General features: G+C 37.4%; 1 protein-coding gene across 5 annotated transcripts in view; it reads right to left on the bottom strand.

Moving 5' to 3' along the window:
* Nucleotides 1-954: 954 nt before the first annotated feature.
* The window catches only part of cpeb2 (cytoplasmic polyadenylation element binding protein 2), a 28,266-nt gene continuing 17,082 nt past the window's right edge, over nucleotides 955-12,138 (bottom strand). For 2 of the 5 annotated variants that reach the window (XM_026199179.1, XM_026199182.1), the window contains 7 exons: nucleotides 9,066-9,089; nucleotides 8,320-8,484; nucleotides 8,000-8,089; nucleotides 7,566-7,684; nucleotides 5,985-6,099; nucleotides 5,025-5,206; nucleotides 955-4,713 (listed from right to left, as the gene is read on the bottom strand). In XM_026199179.1, coding sequence (XP_026054964.1) covers nucleotides 4,486-4,713; nucleotides 5,025-5,206; nucleotides 5,985-6,099; nucleotides 7,566-7,684; nucleotides 8,000-8,089; nucleotides 8,320-8,484; nucleotides 9,066-9,089 — 923 coding nt within the window. In that variant the 3' untranslated portion in view covers nucleotides 955-4,485. Of the gene's footprint in view, nucleotides 4,718-5,024; nucleotides 5,207-5,984; nucleotides 6,100-7,565; nucleotides 7,685-7,999; nucleotides 8,090-8,319; nucleotides 8,485-9,065; nucleotides 9,090-12,138 lie in introns of all 5 variants that reach the window. The other 3 variants (XM_026199181.1, XM_026199183.1, XM_026199180.1) reach the window with 2 other exon arrangements.

Below are 12,138 nucleotides of genomic sequence, written 5' to 3'. Positions count from 1 at the left end.
ATAGACATTTAGACAGGACCAGGACTCATAAATTACAGGGCTAATACACTCAGAACAGAACATGAAAGCCGAATATAGACAGGAAGCATAGGAGAAACTAGGTCAGGGAAGGCAGATGAGGAGTAAAACACAAGACACAGGAGTGACAGTCATGTTATCCTCTCAGAGGGCTTGGTCCTCATTCACCTGAGCTGGAACTTCTGAAACATCACATGTAACATCTTTATGACCCATTTGAATGACTTTTACATTACCTTTTAGAGTATATTATTGTTATTTTTACTCTTTTTTTTTTTAAGTGCGCATTAGTGCATTTACCTCGAGTCTGTGCATCATCGCAGTTTCCGTTTCAGTTCTCCTTCTGAGTTTACTTCGGCGGGGCCAGGTACACTGACAGGCGGCTCAGTTCATTCAGATTAAGATTACAGGTAAGTAACAGTAATAAGTATGTATGCATCTATGTATGTGCAAACTTGCAGGTAATTGCTGCTTATTTGTTCTCTCATATCAGGCAATGGCTTAATTGATAATACACTTTGTACTGGTTTGCAATAGTTTTAGAGCTTTTGAATACATTGCAAAGATCTATTGTCATGTTCTTTTTAGAAAATCGAAAACAGAAGCTTTAAAAACATCGTATTTACTACTGGATTTAATTCATAAATAAATAAAATAAAATAAAATAAACATAACAACAACAAAGTGCTTCTTCCACCAGGGGGCGCCTGGAGGCTCATGGATTTGAATTCACTACTGGGCAGTAAATGAAAATCTTTATAAAAAATTTTCTCCCTTTCAATTACTACAAACAATTTCTCACTACATGTAAAAAAACGACCAGGAATACAAATAATAATAATAATGATAATAATAATAATAATAATAAAGAATAAAAAACAAAAACAAAAGCTTACTACAGATATTTCATTCGAAACAATACGGCCAAGACGTGGCTTGTGTCTGAACAGAATGGGTCTTTATTCAGGAAATGAAAAAAAAAAGATTGTAATCAACACCCCATTTAAATACAAAACAAATCAAAATAATGAACAACATGATATTCAATTTGCATATCAAAGAGCCATTCAGTAATAATTACAGTCTGAACACTTCATAAACCACTTGTGTGAATCTATACACAATCTTGATTTAGAAACTAGAACATTAACAATATTACAAAGATTTTAGCTTTAAAAATAATTCAAATTGAAATAATATTTTAGCAGTTAGCATCATAAAATTATATATTCATATCTTTCCACATAAAAATACAAAATAATGATGACATATAATATGAAAAATTATTCCAAATATTTTGCTACTATTAGAGTAAAAAAAAAAAAAAAAAAACAAGAAACAAAAAACAAACCAACAAACAAAAAAGAAATAGAAAATATGCATGAAAAAGTTTATCCGTTTGTTAGCAAAACACTATCCAAAATAACTACAATCATTTACATCAGTACAAAGATATCTGGATTTAAAAATAGTTGCAATGAAAAAAAGGGGTTTCATCTTTTCTGACAGTAAAAAATGACACTGTGAATCAGAAATTTGCAAAATATGCAATGAAAAAAATAAATCTGCATTAAAAAGGTATACACTGCAATTCTCACTTTTTATACAAACATTAGAAACAGTATTGCACGTCACAACACAGATTCGAGGTTAGTAAGCCTTTCAAAATGTGTTATATTCAAGTTTCTGAGTATCAGTGAGGGGAGGGCTGATACCCCTCCATCTAACCAGGGAGAGTCTCAAGTGTTTTCCATGAACATAGTAAAACCCTCAATGCTTCCTTACTTCAAATTAAATACACGACCAACTTAAATTGTAATCAAATCGATGTGTGCTAAGCAATAATACATAAATAGATTCATATACACACACATTAACACACATAACTGCACGGATGATTCAAGAAACTGCCTTTTGCGTCTTCCAGCGTGACGCGGCATGTGAACGTAACCATAAATACGTGGGCTAATCAAGTGAGAGAGGAAATAGAAAAATACAATTTAAATCAAATAGTTATCTGTCTACAAAAATAGTCAAATAAATATGATTTTTCAAAACGACGATGACGACAACGAAAACCCACACATACGTGACAGTGTGGAACACGGAAAATGGAGCGTGCTACTTGTCACCGACAGAGCGAAAGACACCGATGACGATGAAGCGGCCATCTTGTTTAGCTCCCAGAAACACCTTGACTACTAAATCCGAGTACACGGCACATCGCCATCATCGCTTAAATAGAATCTGGGTCCAGCATCTTACACAATCAAATAAGTTATTATGCAAAAAATAAAGATATTTAAATTATCCAATAGACTTAAAATAGGTCGCAATTCTTCCAAATAGTATAAAATAAAAGGTGATGTGATACAAAATTAAAGAGACCGTTTTGCGTTCGACTCCAAAGGTCAGGGAAAGAGGGATTGGTTCTCTAAAAGGAGAAAAGAGAGGAGAGAAGTCGAAAAGGTAGTGCATCACGTGTCCTCAAGAGTCTAAAACAAGGTGACACGTCGACAAATAAATACAAACTGTAAATACGCAATAAATAAACACACAATCTCAGCTCACTGTTGACACTTGAAAGATTAAATCACATGCACAATCTGGACAGTACGACAAGGGCACCAAAGCCAAGAACTCAAGAATATATAGAGTGCAAAAAGAATGACATACAGACAGAAAGAGCGGTACAGTACCGAACTACGGGTCACGGCACCAGCGGCCATTGCTTCTGTTGAGATTGTCCATAAGACTGATCCGAGTGAAAATGCAAACTCTACAAAACTATTCGCGAAAGAGTTCCTTTTTTGTGACATCTCTCTCCTCTCTTTTCTCTAGGTCTGTTTTTACCAATAGATTTCGTCTGGAGATTAAACTACGAACCACACGTACCCACCACGCACAGACAAAACGACCACGGGTACGATTCCTTCTGCGAATTCCTACGAACTACACATATTAAAGTCCTGCGCTCTATCGCAATATGAGGGGTGGCATTCAGGGGTGTTCAGGGAGGGCAAAGGTTAATTGTCGAGAGACGATTCTCTAGAACTGAAACCTCAATTCATAACTAGATTCACACGGCACGAAGACAAGACACGAAAACCACAGGACACCACATCGTCTCTTGACTTATTATCAAGTTACAAAATGGCAGAACTCACTACTCTAAACTAACATCACTTCTCTCGTAATAAGTTCGTAAAGGAATTATCACAACAACGCATGCAAAGGTTTTACGAAGAATTTTACACTGTTTTTTTCCTTTCGTTATTAGTATTGATTATCTTATATATCTAAGTGTCTGACCTTTTTTACACCTCATGCTACATAAATTCCTCTGTTTATTGTTAATATGCATCATGTGTTGTTTGTATATTTTTTTTTGTTTTTGTTTATCTTATATGTGCTGTTAACCTTTACACTGCATGCAAATGATGTACAGCCACAAACATGCATGTAAGTTTTCACATTCTGTGTTTTCATGGCGACGATCAGCCATGCCGTGCGAGAGGGAACGGACTGCATTTCTGTGTATGACATTGCCAGTGATGTCACAATGGCATTACATAGAACACCGACACTATCTATTCATTATATCCTATTTAGCAGCAAAGCTTCTTCTATAGCTTGTGATTAAATTGCAAGAGTAGAGCAATAACAAGCCAGAATAATTTTCTGAGGTATTGTCTTTTTTTCTTTCTTTTTTTTTTGCCAGTGGAAAATGGAAAGTCTCAGTAATTCGTTATTGAATCATTCCTATTCCTGCTAAGAGCACATTGGAGCAAAACATCAAAGTTGGTGGGGGGGGGGTGAATATTACTCTTTCAATTTTTTTTGTATATTCCACGGCAAACATCTCGTTTTCAGGCCGTGCATTTTGCTACCTTTGGTTAGAGATCCAGGGCAGGCATCAGACATTACGTCATCAAGGGTTTTCCAGAGACAATTGCGCACTTTGCCCACTAGGGGGGGATTTAGCAGCAGACGGACACACGACGGACAGAACGAATGAACAGTACAGACAGGCTGCCCCCCCAAGCGAAAACATTCTCGTTTCTACTTTTTAAATCTCACATATAAAAATAATTTGAAAAAACTACAAAAAAATCAATCTCTTTTTTTTTTCTTAATCTCCTTTTTAAAAAACACGAACGCACCACAAAAACTCTGTTCCGAGCCTGAGATGTGCAGGGAGGGAGGAGAAAGAAGTGGTATGGTGAAATAAACTTGTAGTGAGTTTAAACTGAGGCGTGTAGTGTTTCTGGCTGCTACAAAAGATAAAGATATATTTATATATTTAGAGTCATATATATTCTCTCTATAATGTATATGGTTATGTACTCTATACTGACAGCTTGGGTTCAGGGGCCAAACTAAGCTTCTTTTTCTTCCCGCAGCAGATGTGTTGTTTCTGCATCGCCTTGCATGCTGCTGCTCCCGGCGTTCCCGGGATCCCTGTCTTCAGTTCCAGCGAAAGTGGATCTGGCGGGGACGGTCGGCTCCCTCTTTGACCAGAGGCTTGTGGAACTCGCGTCCGGCGCGGGAGTGGATATTTGCCCAGCAGAACTCACAGTAATACTGCAGGCAGGTGACGTTGGCGCAAAAGAACGGGGCGAACTTTCCGCCACAACGTGCCCCCTGGCATTCATCGCAGAGCTGGTCATCTAACACGTACGGCTTCACCTCCACCTGTGTGACATGAAAAGCAGAACACGGTAGTTTAAATTCAACTTCTGCTAAAGTGTAGAGTAGTTTTCCCAAATGCATCATTAGCTAACTATTGTCATTAATTCCACTGAACTTGAACTTGCAACCATTGTTGCTTTTGGGAAATGCACCCCTGGATGTTAATAGTCTCTAACAAACAAGTGCAGGGTTCTAGACAGCAACCTAAATGATTGCATTTGCAAAACATTTTTGAAAATGTGCAAGTTATAATTTGATGTGGTCGCGAGTCCGAGTGGAAGTGCATGGTCTGTGCTAAAGTGCTGTGTATTTACTCGTTTGTCGATGTCGCCATGCTGCAGCTGGACGAATCGGGCGCTGATGGCAGCAATGTAGCTCTGCTGATTGGAGAAGGCCACACGCCCCGCCCCCTTTGGGTACTTGAGCTCTGGATCAGTGTCAATACCTGCATAACACACCCCACCATACAAGCGGTCCATGATCATCGCCAGCTCCACTGCAGAGAAACAGAAAATTTGTCTTTTTAATAATAAAAAATAAAACATGGAGGACTTAATTTGAAATGGTCACATCGGTTAAAATGAAATTAATAGATAAAAAATTTTACAAAAGACTATTGAATAGGAGAATATATTACTACACACTTTAACTAAACTAACTTTTAAATACTTTTTGTAGTAGTTATGGAACCAGCCACATTTATTCATTAAAAAAAAAAATCATTTTAGGATCTTTGTAGTGATAATTGGCATCTCATTGTGTATGTCACGAATCTGGTCTATGAACCTCCTGAAAACTATTACACACAATGTAACACCCATTCATTCAGAGTATTGTAAGCGCATATCACGCTCAAAGCGAAAGCTAGTCTATGGAGCCTGTTCTAGTTTTACAATTTAGTCATAGTCTCGCCTTGCCTGTTTTCCTGTGTTCAGATTCTTGCCTGTGTTTTCGGATTACCCTTTTGTCTTGCTGTTTCTGACTTTGTTTGCCTCTGCCTGGACTATTTCTGTTAACTTGGATTATCTCTTGCCTTGCCCTGTTGGATTATGTTTGCCGTTGATTAAACCCTTGCCTGTTTCTTGGACTATCTTGTGTCTTGCCCGTACCATACCCATTTGCTGGTGTTCAACCCTGCCTGTGATTTGACCATGTTTATTAATAAAAGCTTCCAGTTGGATCTGCACATCTCTTAACCCTGTCACCCCATTACAGTGTACATCATATGCAGCAATTTATAACAAATATAACAACTAGTGGTGTGTTTAGTGTACCAGCTCTGAGTGGACGTGGCACTCCTCCTACAAAGATGGTTTTGCGGGGGTCCAGTGGCTGAGATCCGTCCATTACAAAATCACTGTCACTCAGATTCCAGGGACGAATCTGGACCTGAAAAAGCACATACAGATCCCACATATAAAACACAGTGTACATAACAACATAAAAAATAATTGGACATATTTTCATTAAATGTGCACTTGTAGTGTACTTCAACTCTAAAATATAATATTAAAGAAAACATTTTCATGATTTTTTTATAATATTTTATCTTGCTTTAAAGGCTACCTATCATGCCCCTTTTTACAATATGTAATATAAGTCTCAGGTGTCCCCAGAATGGGTCTGTGAACATTTACTGTATCATTTTGAAAATGTCTGTTTTGAGTGAAACACACCGTTTTCTTGCATTTCTCTTTAAATGCAAATGAGCAGCTGCTCCCAGCCCCATTTTCCAGAGGAGGGCTGTGCCTTTATAGCTTGTACTTCAAATCTCTGCTAAAATGGGGATTTTAATGGGGACCTATTACACAAAAATCACTTTTATAAGGTTTTTGAACACAGTTATATAGCTGCAGTTTGTGAAAGGGATAAAATCCAGCCCATTTTTGATGCTCTCTTCCCTATTAGCATAAACATAGCCCTGAGAGAGAAGTAGCAGTCTTCCATTATTGGAGATATACAATATCAGTGCAAAGGAGGCATTACAAGTGTTGTGTTTTGGTATGCACCAATGAACATAGGAGCTCCACAGTCTACCTCCATCTAAGCCGCTAAGGACACAGTGGTTAAGTTGCATTTTGGAAATAAATGTACCAAAAAAAAATCAATAAAGTCATGCCAATCATTTTATACCGCCTCACAAACTTGTGAGATTGTTGTGTGTTGCTGGTGGAAGCAAAAGCTCTTGAAGCGTTGCTTTCTTCTGAAAGGGGGCCAGAGACCAGCTCATTTGCAATTAAAGGGACAAAGACAAAAACAGCACGTTTTGGCTCCTACCCTAAAAGTGGCAACTTAAGCTATACAAATCTGTGGGCTATTTTGAGCTAAGACTTCATTTACACACTCTGGGGACATCAGAGACTTATTTTACATCTTGTAAAAAGGGGCACAATAGGTCCCCTCTATACCATATCAGTTTAAACTTCTGATATATGGTTTCCTGGGCACACACATCCAAAGCAAACACACAGAAAGCAGCTGTCACATGGCATGCAAGTACTAAACTGAGTCCTCTTTCATGTCTTACTTTGATCATTGACTTAAACTGTCAAATACATGCAAGTTTATGTTAAAAACACGTCTGTGAAGGCAAACAGCTGTTAAAGAACAACAGTCGAGGGCTGGGCTCGTAAAATGTGATGTCACATTTGACAGATGCTAATATTTTATGGGTATTAAATCATTGTAGGGTGGTTGTGTACATACACTACCAACACACATTTATGTTCAAACACATGTAAAAGTTAATTTTGCATAATAGGAAGCCCTTTAAAGGAGTACACTTGTTTTGATGTGTTAACTAACATCCACTTAAGCATGTATGTGTGTGTGTGTGTGTGTGTGTGTGGACTCACGGGCTTGTCTTTGATGGTGGGGCTGGACACACACAGGTAGAGTTTCCCGTCCTCCTCCAGACAGGCTTCAATCAGTGCCTGAACTGAGCTCTCCTCTTGGAACAGGAGGAAGGCATATCCTAGACAAAAACCCACAACAGTTGTCACTGTAACTCACTGTAACCATGACAGCTCGGTGTAACATGATTTCTGACTGAATGAATAAAAACTAATCACAAGAACCAGAGGCACTGGGAGATTCTCGCTAGTTCTAGAGAACATTCATTAGTACATATTTGATCATTCAATTTCAAATGTACTTAATGATAAAAACAGAAAGAGAATTCTAATAGTTCTACTATGTGAAAAACAGTAATAATGTCTAGTACAAAGTATGTACATGCAGGTTTCTGTTGCTGTGTTTGCTATGAATGTGGTGATTTAACTAGAAGTACCTTTAGGGGGGAAGTAAGACTTGCTCTCTGCTTTGTGCGGCCAGTCAACAACCAGATGACCAAAGCGCCGAAAACTGCTTGTGATTTCATCTGTGGAAAAGATGAGATCGTGACAACCAGACAGAGACGAGAGAGAGCAACAGGAACTGCTGCAGATCCTTTTTCATTAATATACATTATGATTTTTATGATGTAAAGAACTCTAGAGCTGGAAAACTCAATATTAAATGTCTAATTCATTTTAAATATCACATAGGTATGTCATATGCCATAATAAAAAAGCATCCTTAAATACACTTTAAAGCTCTGTTAAAACGAACCTTCATCGATGTCAGGGGGCAGACCGCCCACAAACACTTTGCGGGAGAACCTCTCGATGCGCTCCCCGTTCTGATGGGGGTAACAGTGAGGAGACCCCAGGACCCCCTGGTTTCCATGGCCGTCATCTAGAAGGCCGTCATCAATGGGGAAGAGGGAGGAACGTCCTGTTAAAAAGTACATGACAGGTGAGGACTCTTGTTTTTGCCTGGTATTAACATCCACCTTTGGTGATCTGATCAGCATTACACATCTCAAATACAATTCTGGTGACCACTATAGAGGAAAATCTCATAATAACCCTTATTTTAGTGCAATGAATGTATACAGTATTACATTAACACGTAGTCATTCATTTATTTCTAGGGAAAGCTGGACATTTGACATAGCACATTTGTTTCTAACTACCACCTGAATGTGTTTTGAGTGACTGGATCAATCTGATCCCTGTTTACTCTTGAATTTAACGCTGTTCGATTGTGATCAGACCACCTGAGATAGATACCAATGTAATTTATGTATGCATCAATGCATGTATAAATCATGGCTTGTGTCAGTGAACTGGGGCTCACAGTCAGAATAAGCCTCAAAAACACAAGTAAGCCTCCATTATATTGAAAAACTCATCAAGTTTTTGCTAGCGGTCAATGAAAAGTTCACAAAGAGCATCGTACACACATATACACCATACACAGACACAGAATACTGCCATGCTAACACAGATAGCATAACAAACAGTGGATTTTACCTCGTCGTCTCCCATAGCTCCTGGCTGCATGTGAACAAAAACAATACAGGAGACTATGAAACAACTGACTGAAAGCTTAACTTTATGTTTAGCTTTAGCAACAGATATACTTGACAGTAGCATGCAGATGGTGTTATGACCAATATATATATAATACATTTATTTCTTGCTGAAAATAAGGTTGTTACAATGCCCAAATTTTAGATACCAGTAAAACGGATACCAATTTTGAATGGATTTGGCTAATTTAATTTGACTAACAATAAGGACACAAACAGCAGCAGGTTTTTTTAGGTTGCTGTCACTTTAAGACCTAATGGACGGATCCAATGTACAAACACAGATCCAGTTTTCTCCCAACTGTTTGCAATCAAGACACCAACTGTGTTTGCATGAAAACTTGCCAAAACAAACGTTCAATTTATTTATTTTATTTAATAAATAAATAAATATACAGTATATATATATATATATATATATATATATATATATATATATATATATATATATATATATATATATATATACTGTATATTTATTTATTTATTAAATAAAATAAATAAATTGAACGTTTGTTTTGGCAAGTGTATGTTTTGTGTGTTGTTTTGGTGTAGCCTATTTCACCATTTAGGTGAAACCCAATTTTAACCGATTTTACTAGAAATAATGTGATTTACTACATATAATGTGATTTGTTGGAAAACGTACAAGATCATTTTTGATTAAAAAAAAAAGCATGAACCTGGAGCCTAACCCTCAGTGTAGTGTGGGCAGGTTGTATGAAATGTATAAATAAATAAACCTAATATAATTTACCAATTTACCAAAAAGGTTATGAACTGTTATGAGACTGTGCTGGAAAGCTGCAGGACATTAACTGTGTTCAAACTGGCTTGAAAAGGTTGAAGATTTTGCACCTTTTTATCTAAGCAATTGAAATACTACCCACCCCTAAACAGACTAGCATCAAAACCAGCATAAAACTTCAGTCTTTTCATCAAAATCAGTCTTTTCAGAAGAATTTAAAAAAAGCACATTTCAAAAAAAACCTTCACACGTCACTTCAAATAATCACATGAGGCACAGCACACGTTCCACTGGATCAATTGACTAATATTAGTGAAAGCTCTTAAAGATCATGTGATCTATACTTACACATGTGCTTCTCGCTCATGTGATCCAGATCCACACAAGCTCCACAACCAGTTCAAAATCACATACGACAGAGATGTCAGAGAGGTGTATGAACATGATCGGGACTGCATTTCTCATAATCATTGTAAGCCTAAGTAGACTGCAGAACCATTATAACCAACGAACTCTAAGATCAACATAGCTCACAATAATCACAAGGACTGATTGCCCCTCTTTTGTCCCTATACTTTTTTGTCTACATTTAATTTTCCTTTACTATAAAGGCGAAATCATAAAAAAAGATGATATTATATGCAAGTGGTGTCTTCCTGCTACAATGCTCAGGTGTTCAGGGTGCTTGAAGACCCAGGTATACTCTGTGTTGGGTTCAGGAAACTGAGGATTCTCTATTTTAAGATTAAATCAGAGGTCTTCAACATTATATTTCCAACCTGCTTCAACACAACTGCCTGTGATGTTTCAAGTGGTCCTCAAGACATTAATCAGCTGGTTTGGGTGTTTGATAAGGGTTGGAGCAAAACTCTGTGGGACTCAGGTGCTGCTTCCAAATATGCCAACTTCTGGTAAGTTTCACCCCGAACATACTAGACAGTATGCGGTTTCAGATGCAGTATGGGCCTCCAGAAGTAGGGTTGAAGACCTCTGAATTAAATGGTGTAATCGCATATAGTTTATTTGAATTTTGCGCTCCCTCCTGTGGGCTCGTGACGTGCTCTGACGCACCTGTCAGCTGATGGAGGTGGAACTTACAGCGATCGCCTTTTCCTTTTTTTCTTTTATTTTTAAACAGTTTTTATATATGTGAGAGTGCGTTTTATGTTGAATGTGAATGTATCTGCATGATTACCATCTGTTTGAGTGCAAATCAGCCCAAATCAGCTCGTTATTACTGTATGATCACGGCTATCAAAGTGAACACGTCTATATGAATAGAGAGAGTGGATTATTTACTTTGGCACATTCGTGTTATTACCATCTGTATAAGTGGCCATCAGCACATCAGCACTTATTTGCATCGTAATTCATTGTAAATGCTGCAATTCTAGCAATCTCAGGATGTTCTGTAATTGGCAAACAAAGTTAAATCTTTTTTATTTTTTATTTTATTATTCTTATTTTTCTTACTCCAATTATTCTTATTGTATTTTTCTAGTGCTCAAATAAATCAGTTTCTGTCTAGTGTTTTATAATTGAAAAAAACAACAACTATGCAGTGGTATGTTTACTGACTAAATAGTTTGTAGAAGCCTTCAATACTATTGGGAAATATATTTTCTTATATTGGGGGGGTGGGGGGTGGGGGATGTAGACATAGTGTCATAAAAATATTAGCAGTCTCATTTTTCATGATATCTTTTTCAGATTTGAAATAGAAACTAGAGACGTGTGGCTTTCAACCCATTACTTTTCTAGATTGCTCCAGGACTAATTTCATGTATTTTTATATATATATTTAAGTGTGTTAAAAAGAATTCAAGGCACTTCAGTGTCTATAACTTTTAATATTTTTGAGCATTATCAAATCTGGTTGATAAAAAGTAAAGCCCAAAGGGTCTTCTTTCTAAAGACACCAAAATTATCTTTGTAACACACTGAAGTAAGAAACTGTTACAATTATAAGTTAGGTACAGCACTTTCAGCTGTGAGTCCCATAATGGGGGATGCTGGCTAACAGGTTAATGGATGCCCACTGCTCCAGGTGTGTGTGTGTGTGTGTGTGTGTGTGTGTGTGTGTTCACTGTGTGTGTGCGCACTTTGGATGGGTTAAATGCAGAGCACAAATTCGGAGTATGGGTCACCATACTTGGCTGTATGTCACGTCACTTTTTTTCACTTTTTACTTTCAGTTATTTTGGAAACTGCAGTGATATGTACTTATTGGTACGTATTTCGTATCTTGCTAAAAAGTGCACACCGG

The sequence above is a fragment of the Carassius auratus genome, chromosome 23 (genome assembly GCF_003368295.1).
Source record: "Carassius auratus strain Wakin chromosome 23, ASM336829v1, whole genome shotgun sequence".
NCBI classification, from domain to species: domain Eukaryota; kingdom Metazoa; phylum Chordata; class Actinopteri; order Cypriniformes; family Cyprinidae; genus Carassius; species Carassius auratus.
Note: the sequence above shows the minus strand (reverse complement) of the source record. Positions and strands in the feature narration are given on the sequence as shown.